The sequence below is a fragment of the Leopardus geoffroyi genome, chromosome B4 (genome assembly GCF_018350155.1).
Source record: "Leopardus geoffroyi isolate Oge1 chromosome B4, O.geoffroyi_Oge1_pat1.0, whole genome shotgun sequence".
In the NCBI taxonomy this organism is placed as follows: Eukaryota; Metazoa; Chordata; class Mammalia; order Carnivora; family Felidae; genus Leopardus; species Leopardus geoffroyi.
In genome coordinates this window covers 59,157,108-59,178,118 of record NC_059341.1, presented here as the reverse complement: position 1 = coordinate 59,178,118, position 21,011 = coordinate 59,157,108, and the positions used below count along the sequence as shown (strand labels likewise).

At 37.7% G+C, this 21,011-nt stretch overlaps 1 protein-coding gene across 15 annotated transcripts in view; it reads left to right on the top strand.

Annotated features, from left to right (window-relative positions):
* LMNTD1 (lamin tail domain containing 1) overlaps positions 1 to 19,753 on the top strand; it is a 523,246-nt gene extending 503,493 nt beyond the window's left edge. For 12 of the 15 annotated variants that reach the window (XM_045465471.1, XM_045465475.1, XM_045465472.1 and 9 more), the window contains one exon: positions 19,322 to 19,753. In XM_045465471.1, the coding sequence (XP_045321427.1) occupies positions 19,322 to 19,465 (144 nt within the window). In that variant the 3' untranslated portion in view covers positions 19,466 to 19,753. The remainder of the gene's footprint in view (positions 1 to 19,321) is intronic. The other 3 variants (XR_006709236.1, XM_045465477.1, XR_006709238.1) reach the window with 2 other exon arrangements.
* The last annotated feature ends 1,258 nt before the right edge of the window (positions 19,754 to 21,011 follow it).

Genomic DNA, 21,011 nt, shown 5'->3' with positions numbered 1-21,011 from the left:
GCCATTGCTGTAAGTGGGGTTTTGAATTCCCCTACTATTATGGTATTATTATCAATGAGTTTCTTTATGTTTGTGATTAATTTATTTATATATTTGTGTTCTCTCACATTTGGAGCATAAATGCTTACAATTGTTAGGTCTTCTTGGTGGGTACACCCCTGTAATCTTATTACAGTCTTTATTTCAAAATCTAGATTGTCTGATATAAATATGGTTACTCCAGCTTCCTTTTGTTGACCATTAGCATGGCAGATGGTTCTCCACCCCCTTACTTTCAATCTGAAGGTGCCTTTAGGTCTAAAGTGGGTCTCGTGTAAACAGCATATAGATGGATCTTGTTTTCGTATCCATTCTGTTACCCTATGTCTTTTGATTGGAGCATTGAATCCATCGACATTTAGAGTGAGTACTGAAAGATAGGAATTTATTGCCATTATGTTTCTTGTATACTTGAAGTCTCTGGTCGTTTCAAGTCTTTGTTGCTTTTGCTCTTTTTTTTTTTTTTTTTTTTTTTTGGTCTCTTCTACCCTCAGAGAGTCTCCCTTAAAATTTCTTGCAGGTCACGGGGCGCCTGGGTGGCGCAGTCGGTTAAGTGTCCGACTTCAGCCAGGTCACGATCTCGCGGTCCGTGAGTTCGAGCCCCGCGTCAGGCTCTGGGCTGATGGCTCAGGGCCTGGAGCCTGTTTCCGATTCTGTGTCTCCCTCTCTCTGCCCCTCCCCCGTTCATGCTCTGTCTCTCTCTGTCCCAAAAATAAATAAACGTTGAAAAAAAAAAAAATTAAAAAAAAAAAAAAATTTCTTGCAGGTCTGGTTCGGTAGTCATGAACTTGTTTAATTTTTGTTTGTCTCAGAAACTTTTAATCTCTCCTTCTATTTTTGATGACAGGTTTGCTGGATAAAGAATTCTTGGCTGCATATTTTTCCAATTCAGCACATTGAATATACCCTGCCACTCCTTTCTGGCCTGCTAAGTTTCTGTGAATAGGTCTGCTGTGAACCTGATCTGTCTTCCCTTGTAGGTTAAGGACTTTTTTCCCCTTTCTGCTTTCGTGATTCTTTCCTTGCCTGAGTATTTTAGGAATTTGACTATGAAATATCTTGTTGATGGTCAGTTTTTGTTGAATCTAATGGGAGTCCTCTGTGCTTCCTGGATTTTGATGTTTGTGTCTTTTTCCAGGTTAGGAAAGTTTTCCTCTACGATTTGCTCATATAACTCTTCTACCCCTTTTTCTCTCTCTTCCTCTTCTGGGACTCTTATGATTCTGATGTTGTTCTTTTTTAATGAGTCACTGAATTCTCTAATTCTTGAATTGTGCTCTTTTGCCTTAGTCTCCCTCTTTTTTTCAGCTTCATTTTTCTCCATAAGTTTGTCCTCTGTATAGCTGATGCTCTGTTCTGCCTCATCCATTCTTGCCACTGTGGCAGCCATCCGAGATTGCAGCTCAATTATAACATTTTTTTATTTCATCCTGACTAGCTTTTACTTCTTTTATCTCAGCTGAAAGGGCTTCTAATCTATTTTTAACCCCAGCTAGTATTCTTATCATTGTGATTCTAAATTCTGGTTCAGACATCTTGCTTGTATCTGTGTTAATTAAGTTCCTGGCCATTGTTTATTCCTGCTCTTTCTTTTGGGGTGAATTCCTTTATTTTGTCATCTTGAAGGAAGAAAAGGAATTAATAAGGTTAAAAAAATTAAAATTAAAAAATTAAAAACAACAATACACACACACACACAAATCGAATAAATGATGCTAGACCCTAGGTGTGTTTTGGTCTGGTTGTTGAAAGGAGCTTGAGAGATTAGAGAAAAAAGGGAGGGGAAAGAGAAAAAAAAGGAAAATGTTTGAAAATTTGAAATGAATACACTGAACTACAATAAAATGAAATGATGGAAGTAAAATAGAATTTTAAAAATTTACAAAAAGGTAAAAAAAAAATATAGTAGAAAAAATTAAAGAAAAATATTTTTAGTAAAAAGTAAAAATAAAAATAATTTTTTTCTCTTTCTGTATTCAAGAAAAAGAAAAAAAAAGAAAATTGAATCGATGGACCAGCGAACAGACTAAATATGATTGAAATTACACCATTTTCCCCAAAAATCAAACTATGAAGCACTTTATAGTCCATAAACAAAGCAGGCAGAGAGACTTGTGGTGTTCCTGAAGAGTGAGGTTGGCCCAGTTGGGAGAGGTTTAGTGCAGTGACTCTGTTCTCCACAAGATGGCGTTGCCTAGCTTACTGGGGTGGATTGTTGTGGCGCTTGTAGGTGTGTATACACATGTGCGGGAGGGGTAAAAATGGCATCACCCAGCTACCCAGTCTCTAGTATTGGAACTCTGTCCTCCCCAACCAGCAATGGCACACCCATCCTTTGTTTCTGGCTTCCATCCATTCCCTGCTTTTACACTGGCCGTGACCAAGCCATCAGGTTGCCAGATGGCACCTCCCTCCTGAGTTTTATCTCAGATGTGGCTATGTTTCCCAACCCCTCACTTCTGAGGGACTGTGGCTTTTACCTACTCAGACCTTCTGCGGCCCAAGTAATGGGCCGGGTGCTGGCCGCACCCAGGAACATTCGCAGGACTGTGCTGCTGCCAATGCCAGAGACTGTGGCTTGGTGCCAGCCCGCCCCAGAAAAAGTTCATTCGATCGTGTAGCAGTAGCGTTTCAGGGATTATGGAAAATCACAACATACATCTGGCACCAGGCTTCACCCTTAATGATGCTGTTCCAGGACCAGCGAATGTGGCCATTCTCCAGAGTTTGCTGGGACCTTTGCCTATGGGGTGGCTGCACAGCCTCTACCAAATGTCTTCCCAGCAGGGGAACCACCTCTCCCCGTGTGGCCCAAGGACCCTCTGGACCTCACTCTCCTTCTGAGGATTTGCCCTTCCCACCAGAGCACCACCAGGTATTGAGCTGTGCAGTTTCAGGCTCTACACTCCCCCTGTTTATAGAGTCTTATGGAACTCAAACCCTCTCCTTTCTCCTTTCTCCTTTTTTAGTTCAGTCCCTGAAGCTGTTTCCACTCTTCCACTTTCTCTCCAGCTGCTTTGCGGGGGTGGAAAGGTGCTTTTCCCATACTCTCCCCCTGTCTCTGTCCTCTCTCTGCAAGCAAAAACAGCTCCTTGCCCTTTGCGTCTTCTCTCTCCCCCAGTTCACCTCTCCACGCGAGGAGTTCTGTGAGTTCTGTGGTTCAGGTTGTGCAGATTGTTGTGTTCATCCTCAAATCAGTTTTCTAGGTGTTCAGGATGATTTAGTGTTGATCTGGCTGTATTTCTTGGATGCAAGACACAAAAAAACTTCCATGCTCTTTCACCATCTTGGCTCCTCCCTCTCTAACGCTTTCTTTTAAGGTTCAAGGATTAGTGGGAAACAGATTTTGAATATCAATAGTCCTTCTATGAAAACATCTTGAGTCCTTTAAATTGCAAAGGTTTTTATTGATTCTTAATTTCCTGTATAATATTTCCTTCTGGTTAAAAAAAAAAAAAAAACTGCAAGATTGAGCCCCGCACTGGGCTCTACGCTGAATGTGAGGAGCATGCTTGGGATTCTCTCTCCCTCTCTCTGCCCCTCCCCACCATGTGCACACCCACTCCTCCCTGTCTCTAAATAAGTAAACATTAAAAAAAAGATAGAGTGATTGTTATCTTTACCTGAATCATTACCCATTTCCCTGACTTTGTGCTATAAAGACATTTGTCATAGAATCCACATTTTATTGTACTGATTTATTTAGATGAGTATTACCAGCGCCAGCCCCTTCTCAGAACAAACACCCTATTTTATTCATCTAAATACTCCTTGTGCCTACACCAGTGCCTACCACATAGGAAGAACTCAATGAAAGTTTATTGATGAATTAATAAATGAATGGATTATGATTCTTAGGCTTCAGTAGGTACTTTCTCTTCAATGATTACTGTTACCACCTTTCAATTCAATTCTGCTGTGGGCTCATGGCAGTTCTCCCTCTCAGAGTCAGACACAGATTACATATAACTGTGTCTTCTCATAACAAATCAGGACCATGATTTTGTCAATCTGTCCATTTTTAATTTTTTGTTTTGTGCTGTCACTATTTTTTGTTTGTTTATTTTGAGAAAGAGAGAACACATGTGGGGGAGAGGTACAGAGAGAGAGGGAGAGAGAGAATCCTAAGCAGGCTTTATGCTGTCAGCATGGAGCCCCATGCAGGGCTCAGTCCCACAACCCTGAGATCATGACCTAAGCTGAAACCAAGAGTCAGACCCTTAACTAATGGAGCCACCCAGGTGCTGCTGTGTTGTCACTTTACAGAGAAGGTGGGGGGAGGTAAATATAACAGAGAGAAAAAAAATCATAAAGCACATATGGTCAATTTAAGAACTGTTTTAAAATGGACACCCCTGTAATCACTACCCAAGTCAAGAAGAAAACATTGCCTGACGCCAAAAACTCAAGTGCTTCCCCCAACTGCAACTCCCTCTCTTCTTCTAAAATTAGCTACCATCCTGACTCTTTGGTAATCACTTCTTTGCTTTTCTCTATAGTCTTCCCTCCTAAGCATTAATTTCTGAATACTATACTCTACTGTTCCCTGTTCTTTGAACTTGGTGTAAATGAAATCACAAAGTATATTTTCTTTTGTGTCTGTCTCCTTTAAAATAATAAATTACATTAATTTCACTTGGAATCAAGGTTTTTAGCATAATAAATGCAATTATAAAATAAAGGAAGCTGAGTAAAAACCATGTGATGCTAAATTCAAATCAGAAACATCAATATGAACTCATGATGTATTTTTTCTTTGGAGAGTATACATCTCCTAGCTATGCCCATTGAAAAAGGCCTATAAATAATGATCAACCTAGAAGCAGTATATCATCCTTGAACCCATATCTCTAAGTACTATTTCCTATTAAAAGGAACCAGGGATCATTGAAAAATGACTTATTCCAGATCTGAGGCAGGAAATGTACAAGATGAGCTTGATATCAAAGCAAAGAAACTGTCAACATCAGATTCAAGTAAAAAGGACACAGCCAATTTGAGAGTCTTCCATGGGTCAATAAAGAGGAAATTTGAGGATCAAAATTAATTTTGATAATTAATAACAATAGATTGAAACATAAAATTTTGTGAAAAATCATGAATCATGAATCTTGAAGGGTTGCTAGAGGGTCAATTTATTATGCTGAAACTAAAAAATTAAAGAGAAAGAATCAGGCATTCCTGTATAAATTGTGTTTCCTGGAAACCAATGGTTGAATAAAGTTCTTTACAACTACCAAATGCATTAAAATGACACAATTAGAATATCACTATTTTCTGAGTCCTGTTGAAAAATGAATCTGAGCAATAAATATCAACTGTTGCTAAAAAGATTAGGTAAAAGGCTAATGATGAACTTTATAATAGATAGTTAAGGTGACAATATCTTAACACATTGATCAGTCTTAGCATCACATAAAGAGAGATATGTAGATAGTATGTGGTTCTTGATGGAATGGCCTACATACTAAACACTGTGTGTGAAATATTAGCATCCTTCTTACGTTAAATCTGCTCAGACTTCTGGATATAAATAAAAGACTACAAGAAATACAAATAACAGGAATATTGGATTATAGAAAATACAGAGAAAGGATGATATTAAATATTAACAAAATCAAAATATGGAAAATTCTATAGAACAAATATTTTTTTTTCAAAAAATAAATGACAACATAAAAATGAGGGCACAAAACCTGTAGATCAAAAGAATCTTAAGAGGTACATCAGTCAGATCCAATGGGTGAGACCTGTTTATATTGCGACTCAAATAAAGCAGCAGTAAAATAAAACATTTATTGGATAATAGAAGACAATGTGAATTCTGCTTAAATATTTGATGGTATTTGGGAATTATTAATTTTAAGGGGGTGAGAATGGTTTTATGGTTTGCTTTATTTTATTATAGTTTTTGTCCTATTTTCGATTTTAGAAATTCTTTAGATGGTGGAAGAATGAGGTGCTGACCTAAATAACTTTGTAAATGAGTGGAGTATGTAAAACTAAAAACAAAAGAAATTGCCCATGAGAACTATGTTTTAATTGATGAAGTTATTTCCCATGGAAGTTGGGTTAACAATTTGGAAACCACCATACGAATATACTGCAATTAAATCAGTAACGTAAAATGGGTGGCAGATGGTGGGAGACAGGATTCTCACTGTTGGAGGAGAGGCTACAAAGGGGAAAAGATAAGAATGATCTATGTGGTAATGAATTTGAGTTTGAGACATCAGTATGAATTCATTTTAGCTTAATATACAAATAGTTACTACAGAAATACTTACAGATATACATTTTGTTGTTCTGTCAGCTGAGAGAACCCTGAAACAGTGATACTCCAGTAGTAATAAACACATCTAGAGCCTAGATCTAACTTTCTAGTACCATTCTCCAAAAATAAATAAATAAATAAATCCAAAAGTGATGATTCTAAGACTGGGGCAGGAAATATATAAGAGAAGACTGAAGCATAGTAAGGAAGTGTTTAAACAAATGAACAAAAAGCCCCACTATGATAGCAATATGTCAAAGGGACACAGAAGTCAACTGAAAGAACTCTCAATGGATGAAGCTGGAATAATTTGACCAACAAAATAAAAAAGTTAGTATTGGATTATAACTCAAGATATAAATATCCATGATTACATACTGATATAAATAAAAGATTGAATAAATAAATATGAAAGAATAGACAAATCTCCTCAGAGGAGAATTTCAAATAACTTATGTAGATATTTCACTTCAAGAAGGTGGAGCATAATTCCCCACTCATTAAATGTGGGTTGCATACAACGTACTCTTTTCAAAGAGTATGAAAACTGGGGAAAGGAGTGACTTCACGGCAAAGAAACCTGACAACACTACCTCAGTCAGGTGATGAAGGTTAAGAGCAATGATATGTTGATAGTACATACCATTGATCCACTCATATGATAAGAATGGCACTTTACCTCTGTAGCCTCCCCCTCCAAATCCCATAGTCCCAGTCTAATTTTGAAAAAACACCAAAAATTAAGAAATCAATTAAGAAATTAAGAAATATTCTAGGGGCGCCTGGGTCACTCAGTCAGTTGAGCATCCAACTCTTGATTTTGACTCAGGTCATGATCTCAGGGTCTTGAGATTGAGCCCCACGTGGGGCTTTCAGAGCCTGCTTGGGATTCTCTCTCTCCCTCTGTCTCTTCCCCTCCCTCTTTCTCTTTCAACATAAATAAGTAAACATTTTTTTAAGAAAAAGAAATATTCTCTCTCCCTCTGTCTCTGCCCCTCCCTCTCTCTTTTTCAAAATAAATAAATAAACATTTTTTTAAAAGAAATATTCTGCAAAACACCTGACCAATATTTCTCAAAACTGTCAAGCTTTTCAAAAACCAGAGAGTGTTTGAGAAACTGTCACAGTCACGAGGAGACTGTAAGGAGACATGGTAAGTAAGGAGACATGGTAGCTAAATTTAATGCTCTGTATAGGATCCTAGAACAAAAAATATACATAAGGCAAAAACTAGGAAATCTGAATAAACCATGGACTCTAATTAATAAAAATGTATCAGTATTAAAATTCAAATTTCATATGAATATAAAATGTTACTAATAGAAAAAACTGAGTATAGAGTATATGGAAACTCTCTGCACTAAATTTGCAAATTTTCTGTAAACCAAAATGCTTCCAAAATTAAATATTTATTAAGACAAAAAGAAACATGCAGGAAACAAATAAAAAATCCTTAGAGAATTATTCTGAAATGAAATGTCTAGGATTTGCCTTAAAATAATCCAGTTGGGGGAGGAAGGACTGGGAGTGATAGGAAGTGGGAAGAGGTATAGATAAACAAGATTGGCCAAGAGTTGATAATTAAGCTGGGATTATGAGTATATGAGAGGTCACCATATTTTTCTAAGGTAAATGTTGTTTTTGTATTCCCATAAAGGGAACCACTATTCATCATTTATTTGAGCAATATTGGGAGATAAATGTATGATTTTTTGGTCAAGTAAGTAGTCACATGTTTCTCAGTAAACATGTGGTATTCAGAATCAGGAGCATACCCTCCTGTCCTGAGACATAGCGACTGCCTGGTATGTCTGAGTCTAACGCCCTGAATTTCCCACTCAGCAGATCATGGTCATGATGCTTTCAAACCACACAGAGCACTCCTGCCTAAAAAAAAAAAAAAAAAAAAAAAAAAAAAAAAAAAAAAAAAAAAAAAAAAAAAAAAAGATGGACATTCATTTACTCTTGAATTGGTAGATATTCCAGAAGATCCAATAGAGGCCATTTTGATTTTCAGTTTGTAAGAAATTTTGTATCATGAGTCTTAACCAGATTAACACACTCTAACACATTTCCTGCAACATGTATGTTTTATAGGTTTTACTTTAACCTTTACAGTTAAATCCATATAAAAATGTTATAAGACAAGAGAGTGATATCCCATATCTACCCTATGGAGAAAATACTTCTGTTTTTATAACTTCTGTCTAGACAGCTATATGTTTTTCAGTTGCTGAACTTCCTTGTTCTTTTAATATAAAATACTTCTTTTTTTAATATAATTTATTGTCAAATTGGCTTCCATACAATACCCAGTGCTCATCCCAACAAGTGCCCTCCTCAATGCCCATCACCCACTTTCCCCTCTCCCCCACCCCCTATCAACCCTCAGTTTGTTCTTTGTATTTAAGAGTCTCTTATGGTTTGCCTCCCTCACTCTCTGTAACTATTTTTTCTCCCTTCCCTTCCCCCATGGTCTTCTGTTAAGTTTCTCAAGATCCACATATGAGTGAAAACATATGATATCTGTCTTTCTCTGACTGATTTATTTCATTTAGCGTAATACCTTTCAGTTCCATCCATGTTGCTGCAAATGGCGGGATTTCATTCTTTCTCACTGCCAAGTACTATTGCATTGTATATATAAACCACATCTTCTTTGTCCATTCATCAGTTGATGGACATTTAGGCTCTTTCCATAATTTGGTTATTGTTGAAAGTGCTGCTATAAACATTGGGGTGCATGTACCCCCATGCATCAGCACTCCTGTATCCCTTGGGTAAATTCCTAGCAGTACTATTGCTGGGTCATGGGGTAATTCTATTTTTAACTTTTTGAGGAATCTCCATACTGTTTTCCAGAGCAGTTTCACCAGTTTGCATTCCCACCAACAGTGCAAGAGGGTTCCCATTTGTCCACATCCTCGCCAGCATCTATAGTCTCCTGATTTGTTCATTTTAGCCACTCTAACCAACGTGAGGTGGTATCTCAGTGTGGCTTTGATTTGTATTTCCGTGATGATGAGTGACGTTGACCATTGTTTCATGTGTCTGTTGGCCATCTGGATGTCTTCTTTGGAAAACTGTTTATTCATGTCTTCTGCCCATTTCTCCACTGGATTATTTGTTTTTTGGGTGTGGAGTTTGGTGAGTTCTTTATAGATTTTGGATACTAGCTCTTTATCCAATATGTCATTTGCAATTATCTTTTCCCATTCCGTCGGTTGCCTTTTAGTTTTGTTGATTGTTTCCTTTGCAGTGCAGAAGCTTTTTTATATTGATGAGGTTCCAATAGTTCATTTTTGCTTTTAATTTCCTTGCCTTTGGAGATGTGTCAAGTAAGAAATTGTTGAGGCTGAGGTTGTTGCCTGCTTTTTCCTCTAGGCTTTTGATGGTTTCCTGTCTCACATTCAGGTCCTTCATCCAATTTGAGTTTATTTTTGTGAATGGTGTAGGAAATTGGTCTAGTTTCATTCTTCTGCATGTTGCTGTCCAGTTCTCTCAGCACCATTTGTTAAAGAGACTGTCTTTTCTCCATCGGATATTCTTTACTGCTTTGTCAAAGATTAGTTGGCCATACATTTTTAGATCCAATTCTGGGTTCTCTATTCTATCCCATTGGTCTATGTGTCTGTGTTTTTGTGCCAATACCATACTGTCTTGATGATTACAGCTTTGTAGTAGAGGCTAAAGTCTGAGATTGTGATGCCTCCCACTTTGGTTTTCTTCTTCAGTATTACTTTGGCTATTCAGGGTCTTTTGTCGTTCCATATAAGTTTTAGGAGTGTTTGTTCTAGCTTTGAGAAGAATCACTGATGCAATTTTGATTGGGATTACACTGAATGTGTAGATTACTTTCAGTAGTATTGACATTTTAACAATATTTATTCTTCCAGTCCATGAGCATGGGATGTTTTTCCATTGCTTTGTGTCTTCTTCAATTTCCTTCATAAGCTTTCTGTAGTTTTCAGCATACAAATCTTTTACATCTTTAGTTAGATTGATTCCTAGGTATTTTATGGTCCTTGGTGAAATTGTAAATAAGATCAGTTTCTTTATTTCTCTTTCTGTTGCCTCATTATTTGTGTATAAACCTGCAACCAATTTCTCTACATTCATTTTGTACCCTGCAATTTTGCTGAATTCATGTGTCAGTTCTAGCAGACTTTTGGTGGAGTCTTTTGGGTTTCCATGTAGAGTATCATGTCATCTGCAAAAAGTGAAAGTTTGACTTCTTTACCAATTTTGATGCCTTTTTTTTTCTTTGTTGTTTGATTGCTGATGCTAGGACTCTCAACACTATGTTAAACAACAGCAGTGAGAGTGGACATCCCTGTCGTGTTCCTGATCTCAGGGGGAAAGCTCTCAGTTTTTCCCCATTGAGGTTGATATTAGCTGTGGGCTTTTCATATATGGCTTTTATGATATTTAAGTATGTTCCTTCTATCCCAACTTTCTTGAGGGTTTTTATTAAGAAAGGATGCTGTATTTTGTCAAATGCTTTTTCTGCATCGATTGACAGGATCATATGATTCTTATCCTTCCTTTTATTAATGTGATGTACCATACTGATTGATTCTCGAATATTGAACCAGCCCTGCAGTCCACCTGATCATGGTGAATAATTCTTTTCATATGCTGTTGAATTCGACTTTCTAGTTTTTTGTTGAGAAATTTTGCATCCATGTTCTTCAGGGATATTGGCCTGTAGTTCTCCTTTTTTGTTGGGTCTCTGTCTGGTTTGTGAATCAAAGTAATGCTGGCTTCATAGAATGAGTTTGGAAGGTTTCCTTCCATTTCTATCTTTTGGAACAGCTTGAGAAGGATAGGTATTAACTCTGCTTTAAATGTCTGTTAGAATTGCTCAGGGAAGCCATCTGGTCCTGGACTCTTATTTGTTGGGAGATTTTTGATAACTGATTCAATTTCTTCACTAGTTATGGTCTGCTCAAATTTTCTATTTCTTCCTGTTTGAGTTTTGGTAGTGTGTGGACGTTTAGGAATTTGCCCATTTTTCCAGGTTGTTCGGTTTGTTGGCATATCATTTTTCATAGTATTCCCTGATAATTGCTTGTATTTCTGAGGGATTGGTGGTAATAGTTCCATTTTAATTCATGATTTTATCTATTTGGGTCATCTCCCTTTTCTTTTTGAGAAGCCTGGCTAGAGGTTTATCAATTTTGTTTATTTTTTCAAAAAACTAACTCTTCATTTCATTAATCTGTTCTACTATTTTTTTGGAGTCTATATTATTTATTTCTGCTCCGATCTTTATTATTTCTCTTCTTCTGCTGGGTTTGGGCTGTCTTTGCTGTTCTGCTTCCAGTTCATTTAGGTGTGCTATTAGATTTTGTATTTGGGATTTTTCTTGTTTCTTGAGATAGGCCTGGATTACAATGTATTTTCCTCTTAGGACTGCCTTTGCTGCATCCCAAAAGATTTGGATTGTTGTGTTTTCATTTTCATTTGTTTTCATCTATCTTTTAATTTGTTGTTTAATTGCCTGGTTGACCTATTTGTTCTTTAGTAGGATGTTCTTTAACCTCCATGCTTTTGGAGGTTTTCCAAACTTTTCCTGTGGTTGATTTCAAGTTTCATAGCATTGTGATCTGAAAGTGTGCATGGTAATATCTCAATTCTTTTATATTCATTGAGGGCTGTTTTGTGACCCAGTATGTGATCTACCTTGGAGAATGTTCCATGTGCACTCGAGAAGAAAGTATATTCTGCTTTAAGATGAAAAGTTCTAAATATATCTGTCAAGTCCATCCAGTCCAGTGTATCATTCAGAACAATTGTTTCTTTATTGATTTTCTGTCTAGATGATCTGTCCATTGTTGTAAGTGGAGTATTAAAGTCCCCTGCAATTACCACATTCTTATCAATAAGATTGCTTATGTTTGTGACTGTTCTATATACTTGGGTGCTTCTGAATTTGGTGCATAGACATTTATAATTGTTAGCTCTTCCTAATGGATAGACACCATAATTACTATATAATGTCATTCTTCATCTCTTGTTACAACCTTTAGTTTAAAATCTAGTTTGTCTGATATAAGTATGGCTACTCCAGCTTTCTTTTGACTTCCAGTAGCATGATAGATGGTTTTCCATCACCTCACTTTTAATCTGAAGGTGTCCTCAGGTCTAAAATGGTCTCTTGTAGACCGAAAGTAGATGGGTCTTGTTTTTTATCCATTCTTATACTCTATGTCTTTTGGTTGGAGCATTTAGTCCATTTACATTCAGTGTTATTATTGAAAGATATGGGTTTAGAGTCATTGGGTTATCTGTAGGTTTCATGCTTGTAGTGATGTCTCTGGTACTTTGTGGTCCTTGTAACATTCCACTCACAGAGTCCTCCTTAGGATCTCTTGTAGGGCTGGTTTAGTGGTTATGAATTCCTTCAGTTTTTGTTTGTTTGGGAAAACCTTTATCTCTCCTTCTATTCTGAGTAACAGGCTTGCTGGATAAAAGATTCTTGGCTGCATATTTTTTCTGTTCATCACATTGACGATTTCCTGCCATTCCTTTCTGGCCTGCTAAGTTTCAGTAGATAGGTCTGCTACTACCCTTATGTGTCTACCTTTGTATGTTAAGGCCTGCTTATCCCCAGATGCTTTCAGAATTCTCTCTTTATCCTTGTATTTTGCCAGTTTCACTATGATATGTCATGCAGAAGATTGATTCATGTTACATCTGAAGGGAGCTCTCTGTGCCTCCTGGATTTCAATGTCTGTTTCCTTCCCCATATTGGGGAAGTTCTCAGCGATGATTTGTTCAAGTACACCTTTGGGCCCTTTCTCTCTCTTCTTCTTCTTCTGAAATGCCTATGATACGGATATTGTTCCATTTCACTAATCACTTGATTCTCTAATTCTCCCTTCCTGATCCAGAATTTTTTATCTCTTTTTCTCAGCTTCCTCTTTTTCCAGAATTTTATCTTCTATTTCACCTATTCTCCCCTCTGCCTCTTCAATACACACTGTGACTGCCTCCATTTTATTTTGCACCTAATTTATAGCGTTTTTAAATTAATCATTACTATTTTTTAGTTCCTTGATCTCTGCAGCAACAGATTCTCTCCTGTCTCTGATGCTTTTTTCAAGCCCAGCAATTAATCTTATAACTATTATTCTAAATTCTTGTTCAGTTGTATTGATTATATCTGTTTTGATCAATTCTTTAGCTGTCATATCTTCCTGGAATTTCTTTTGAGGAGAATTCTTCCATTTCATCATTTTGGCTACTTTTCTGTCCCTTATGTGTTTTAAAAGCTTGTTATGTGCTCTGCACCTGTGAGCACTGCTATATTAAAGGGGGATCATATACTGTCCAGGGCTTAGTCCTTCAGGAGGTGTTTTTTGGAGTGTTACTTGCTCTCTGTTGTTGTGACTTTGGTTATTTTATTTCCCTACTCATAGTGACTTTGGACCCTCCACCAAGTGTGCTTTGATTTGTTCCTTGAAGTAGCCCTGGGAAGGAAGACAAACAGAAAAACAAACAGAAAACAAAAACACGAAAACACAAAGGGAAAAAAAAAGAAAGAAGGAAAGAAAAAGAAAAGAAAAAAAAATCAAAAACCCAGAAACATCATCTACAAGTGAAGAACAGGGTAGAGGCAGTGCTAATGGAAGAGCACATACAAAGAGGGAAATACAGGGGTGGGGAAAAATTAAAAATAAACATTTACCAGTCAGAGACTAAAGGGCTTAATCCAGAGAGAAAGTAAAGAAGGAAGTGTAGAAGACATATCAAAAGAATGGGTTAAATATGTCTGCTTAAACAAACCAACAACCAGAGTAACCAGACTTGAAGATGGAAGAGATAAGAAGGAGAAATAGAAGGAAGAATATCTATGTAATAAGAATTGCCTGAGAATTAAAGCAGGCAATGCAGCGGCACTGGTCTGGAGGAGGGACCATCTGGTTCCTCAGCGACTATCCCACTCTAGTAGATAAGCAGTTACTAGGCACAGAGGGGAGTTGTTTGGTGTAGGCGGGTCCTGCCTCCACTGTGGGCCTCAGGGACCCATCCCTGAGGCCCCGCCTTGGTGGTGGTAGGGAGAAAAATGGCGACCCCCCAGTCTCTCCTCCTCGGACCTGGTGTCCCAAACCGCTCTGTATGAGCCGTCCTCACTGTGCTGTGGGTGCTAACGAGGCAGTTTATCTGGCTCCACCAACTCCCATTCCCTGACACATGGCTGGTATTCAGACTCCTGCTCTGTGTGCCCCAGTACTGGGGAAGTACAGTTCCCTGATATGTGGTCCCCAGACAGGCTTTGTCCTGTCCCGCAGCACTCCAGGGAGGGGATGGCTTTCTCCTACTGTGTACTGTGCCCCTGACCTAGCCACTGACCCCGGGGCTGGCTCCCCTCCTCCCCAGGTGAGTGAACAGGGCAGCCAGCCCCAATCCGGAAAAAGCCCCTCAGTTAGAGGCTGGCTCTTTCTCCATCCCAGTCTGACGTTTTTCTCTTGTCCAGATACAGTCCTATGCTTCCTCAGCTGCTCTTTCTCTTCCCTCTCTCTCTTCCCTTTGTCTCTCTGCAGGAGGGGATCCCTCCCTTCTGTTCATTTTATCTCTCACAGTTTACAGTCATGTATTTATGGCCTGTCAGGTTGTCCCGGTGTATCCCTGGTAGGGACTCAGTCTCTTTTCCTCCCAGACTCTTGGGGTTCAAAGTCCTTTGACTTCAACACTTCTTTGTTTGAAAGAGTCAGGAAGTTCGTATCCCCCTACTTCTCCACCATGTTGGCCCCTTCTTTGATATAAAATACTTCTAAAGGAGCATTTTTATATGCTACAAAATGACTCATTACTGGTGTTGGAGCAACTTACTTCATAATTCAGGTAAGACTATATCCTAAATAAAACAATATATTTTATTATGCTGTTTTTTTTCTCTCATAGTTACCATTTTTTTTTTAATGCATGACTTAAAGTAGATTTATTCTAAATATTCATTTAAATGTGTGTTTCTTCTATAGGGACTAATAAAATTAATAAAATTTAACACTGTAGACTTTTGTCAAATGCTTTGGTGAATTATTATAAAATAATGCATAAATGACCTTTTAGGATGACATAATCAGCAGAATCTGGGAGTCAGAATAATGTATATTTTGTGCAGAATGTACTTCACATAATTTTAGTTCTGTGGAGTATTAATAAATATTATTTGCTGAGGTGGAGGGAAGTCCTGAGGTCAAATAAGTGTAGAAAACATTGTGTAAACCAGTTTTTTACTGTAGGACCTTTAACATACTGATGGAGATCATGACTCTTAAAGCAAGGGAGATGGCCTACTGCATTTCTTAGATTGATTTGACCATAGAACATTTTTTTTCCTGAGTCACCTTAAAGTACTGCCATAATAATGGAAACAGAAGAGGGACAGGTTGGGGAAGGGAGGTGGGCACATGTTCTTCTGGCATTGAAATTTCAAACTGCACTGAAATTCTAATTCTGTTACTTCTAAATAGGATAATGTTAGGCAATTGGTCCATTCTAAGCTTCATCTTAATCTTTAAATAAATACGAAAATATCTAATTTGCCTGGTTTTCATAAGGATTACAAATAATTTAGATGAGTTTTCTTTTAGGTTGTAATGTAAAAGGCTGTAGCCAAGCATAATTTTTGCTATACCAAGTACAGGAAATTGAAAAAGCTAAAATAAATACATAAATAAATACATAAATGGATGCAAAGAGGTCTAAAGGAATTAAATTCCAGATAGGGAAGAATCATTTCCTCCCTGGTAGCATTTGCTGAGTTTGGGATAGATGGGTAGATGATTGAGCTCACCATAAGAAAAGGAATTCTTTTGAGGGAAAGGTTATTCTAAGAGAATCTAAAATAGACACATGAGTTTGAGTGATATCTTAGCATCTAGAGGATCCCCTCAAAAGAATAAGCAGTACTCCCCACCAATCGGTCTTTACCTCCAAGTTTTTTATAAATGATGGGCAGTTTGAGAAGCTAGGGCACTGGTGAAAAAGGTAAAGAAAGATCTCCATCGTCCCATAGTGATTAAATCCCAAAGTCAGAGACAGGGAACACATGTATTGAACACAGAACAGATCTCATTCTCAATACATTTGAAACCAGATGGGAACTAAAGCAACCTAAAACTATAATATTCCCCTCCCAATTCAATTACTGATGGAAGTGAAGTGAATAGACCCTCAACCTTGCTGCCTGATAGAGGAAAAAGTGTGCCCTACCTGGACAGAAATATCTTTCTGTCAATATCTAACACCTTTTTATATAATGTCCAGCATAAAATTTTTAAAATTCAAAATAAAAAAAAGACATGCAAAGGAGCAAGAAAATGTGACTTGCAATCAAGAAAATAATAGAAGCAGAGGCACCTGGGTGGTCAGTCGGTTAAGCATCTGACTTCCACTCAGGTCATGATCTGCTAGTAAATGAGTTAGAGCCCCACGTAAGGCTCTGTGCTGACAGCTCAGAGCCTGGAGCCTACTTTGGATTCTGTTCCCCTCTCTCTCTGCCCCTTCCCCACTTGCACATGCATGCACATGCTCTCTCTAGCTCACTCTCTTTCAAAAATAAACATTTTTAAAAATTTTTTTAAAAAGAAAATAATAGAAGCAAATCTATAGATTTTCAGAAGTTGGAATTAACTGACATATCAAGATAACTATTATAAATATTGTAAATAAAATAGAGGAAAGGATGGACAAAATGGATAAAAATATGAAGAATTTAAGCAGAGAAATGAAATCTCTGAAAAGAGCCAAATGAACTTTGTAGAACTATACCATATAGGAAATTATGATTCTACGGAATGATTCAGTGAATTCAAAGGCAGCTCAAAATAAATTATTCACACTGAATCACAAGTAGGAAAAGATTTTTTTTTTAAAAAAAGAAAAGACACGGTCAAATGGTCTACCATATGTGTGATTAGAGTTCTAGAAGAAGACGAGAGAAGGAATGGGGAAAAGAAATATTTGAAGAGATAATGTCTATGAATTTTCCCAAGCTGATGAAGGACACCACCACAGATGCAAGAAGCTCAATGAATTCCAAATAAAATGAATACAAAGGAAAAATTCTAAGAACATTATACTTAACTATTAAAAACTAAAAATAAAAGAAAGTTTTTAAAGTAGCCAAAGTAAAAGGATACATCTTCAAGGGAAAAATTATATGAATGATGGAGGCCAAAAGACAATTAAATGACATCTTTAAAGCACTGGAAGAAAAGTAAAAGAAAACTGCCAACCTAGAATTCTTTACCCAGTAAAAATATGTTTCAGAAGTAAAGGTGAAATAAAGACATTTTCAAACAGACCAAAACTGAGGGAATTTTTCACCAGCATACCTATAATATAAAAAAAAATTCTAGGGGCACCTGGGTGGCTCAGTCAGTTAAACGTCTGACTTCAGCTCAGGTCATGATCTCATGGTTTGTGAGTTTGAGCCCCACATCAGTCTCTGAACTGACAGTGCATAGCCTGCTTGGGATTTTTATCTCTCCCTCTCCCTCTGCCCCTCCCCTGCTTGTTCTCTCTCTCTCTCTCTCTCTCTCTCTCTCTTAAATAAATAAACTTATTTTTAAAAATTCTAAAATAAGTTCTTCAGCATGAAAGTAAATTATTCCAAATAGAAGTGTGGAATTGTTTTAAAAAAGAATAAAGACCTCCAGATATGGATAAAGGTAAAAGACTAATTCTTTTAAAACTTTTTAGAAGACTAGTGACTACTGAAAACAACAAAATGATAGGGGCTTCTGGATAGCTCAGTCTGTTAAGCGTCTGACTTCAGCTCGGGTCATGATCTCTCAGTTCATGAATTTGAGCCCCGCATTGGGCTCTGTGCTGACAGCTCAGAGTCTGGAGCCTGCTTGGGATTCTGTGTCTCCCTCTCTTTCTCTGCCCCCTCTCCCTAGTGCGCGTGCGCTCTCTCTCTCTCTCTCTCTCTCTCAAGAATAAATAAACATTAAAAAAAATTTTTAATGATAGAAACAATACATGAAGTGGAGTTTATAATATAGGTAGAAGTAAAATACAAGATAAAAATAGCCCCCAAAAAGGCCATTATAAAATAAGGGAAATTTTAGAGATTTTTACATTGTTCATTAGGTGGTAAAATAGTCCTGAAAGACTCTAATAAATTAAGGATGCATATTATAATCTCTAGAGCAGTGATTTCCTGAGTATAGCCCCAGACCAGTTATATCCACATCACCTAGAAACTTGTTAGAAATGAAGTCTTGATTCCTATCCCAGATTTACAAATCAGAAACTCTCGAGGTTGATCCCAGCAGTGTTTTAAAAAGGCTTCCAGATGTTTCTAAAGCAAACTAAAGCTTAAGCATCTCTGTGCTAGACGTGGTAAGACAGCTGAGAGGGAAATCTTCCCAATGGTAGAGCTGTGCAGCTGGTCATTCACTTTGGGTGGAAGGAGAAGTGCCCCAAGGTGAGAATATATAGAGATGCCACAGCAGTGGCCAATAGCCTGATTATCTACTTAGGAAACTGGAAGGAAAAAACTGGAAGATCAGAGACAAGGAGGTTTGTGGATAGACATACAAAGATAATAGCATAAAGTGTCAAGACTTGTGTATTACATGTGGGTACTGGCTAGAAAGTATCTACCATGGAAAAAGCCCTGAATAGCCAAGAAAACAAATGACTAGCCACTTGATCTTCTAGCCAGTCTTGTCATCAGTCACCCAGAGTAGGTATGATGGACACATGAACAGAGTGGACATGGTGGCAGAAACAGAAGCTATGTGTGAGCCCAAGAGCATGGACCCTGCTTACCAATCCCAAATAGCTACTGCTGACTTTGAATATTTAACTTGTCAGCAATAAAACAACAGTGAAGCCCCAGTATGGCATCATTCCTTGGAGAAATCAACCAGCCACTTAGTAACAAGTTGGCTACATGGATCTTCTCCATGTTGAAAAGACCAGCCATTCACCTTCACAGGAATAGATACATTATTTCAGGTATATGTTTCCCTTTCCTCCCTTCAGAGTTTCAGCCAGGACCACTATCAGGGGTTTATGGAGCACCTCAACCCTAAGCCTGGAAACCCACACAACAAGGCATCCAACCGGAAGACCTACTTCACCATGAAAGTAATGTGGAAGGGAGCCCACAACCACGGGAACCGCTGATCACTTCACATATTACACCATTCAGAGGTAGTTGGCTTCATAGAATGCTGGGATGGCCTACTCTTAGGTAACAAAAGATCTTTTGTCATTTTTACTCATTCAAATGGCATATTTTGCCATGAGAATTCAAGAAGCAGAGAGTACCGAAATACAGAGAGAACAGAATGAGGTAATGACAGAGAAGCAGACACAAGACAATGAGTGTGTCCTGACAAGTCTATAGTTTCCAGATTTTATGTTAGCCACAGCCCTCTGTTTCTTGACAATAAATTCCCCCTACCCCATCCACTTTTTTTTACATAAGCATTCCTGACTTGGTTTCTATTACTTGCAAGTTAAGGATATTGTCCAATACAATAAACTCCAAAGAGGCAAACTTTTCACATGAAGAACATCTAATAAATAATATAGCTGTCCCCAAAATGGAAAGAACTTCTCTTATCATTTTTAGATTTAGACCGCCCCTCAGTATGTAAAAGAGATATTATAGGGACGCCTGGGTGGCGCAGTCGGTTAAGCGTCCGACTTCAGCCAGGTCACGATCTCGCGGTCCATGAGTTCGAGCCCCGCGTCAGGCTCTGGACTGATGGCTCAGAGCCTGGAGCCTGTTTCCGATTCTGTGTCTTCCTCTCTCTCTGCCCCTCCCCCGTTCATGCTCTGTCTCTCTCTGTCCCAAAAATAAATAAACGTTGAAAAAAAAAAAAAGAGATATTATCTATTATAATAAATGGGCCCCTTCCCACTCCAAGATCCTCTGACAAATATCAGAAAATGTTTGATTTGGAAAATAGAGTTGTTTCATGATTTAGGAAATAAAAAATAATGAGTCCCCAAGTGCTCGATAACATTCCACATGAGGATGTGCAAGAATGTATAACATTACAGGGGGGAAAGGTAGGTTCTAAATTTAGAGTTTGTGAGAAATCCAGAACAAAACTGTGCAAGGATTTATCTTTTATTAAATTAATGCACCCCCCAAAAAAAGTCTAGAAGTTAAGTATCTGGGGTGTGAAATATAATAGCAAAACAGCAAATAAAGCAGCCTTTGAATGCACATTATTATTTACTGGCTGAAATGAAAATTTAAAAAAAGATCTCAGAATACATTTAGGCAAAATTCTTTGTTTTGCTTTCCCTTGATATCACTGTCAACAATGCCCTCTAGTGGTAAATTAAGTAGGCACTGAAGAATGGAAAAAATGAAACCTAATTAAGCAGGCCTGTTAAACTCATTGGTAAGATTTTCATGAAAATATGAACTTTTACACTTCCAGTTGGTAACTGAATGTTATATTTGGCAAGAAAATGAATCTTTACAAAGTATCGCAGCGTATACCTTAAAGCACAAGCATCTCAGAGCCAATTTTCCCCTGTGGTTTTCCTGAACATATGCCAAACAGCACATGAAAATAGCCATCTGTAATGTCTTATAGGGGCATTTCTGGGTCATGACTTCCACTGTGCACCTTAAAAGAAAGTAAAATGTACTTTTATTGAGGATGAAATCAATCTCCCAAATACTTCTGCTTCTAAACCCAATTACTTC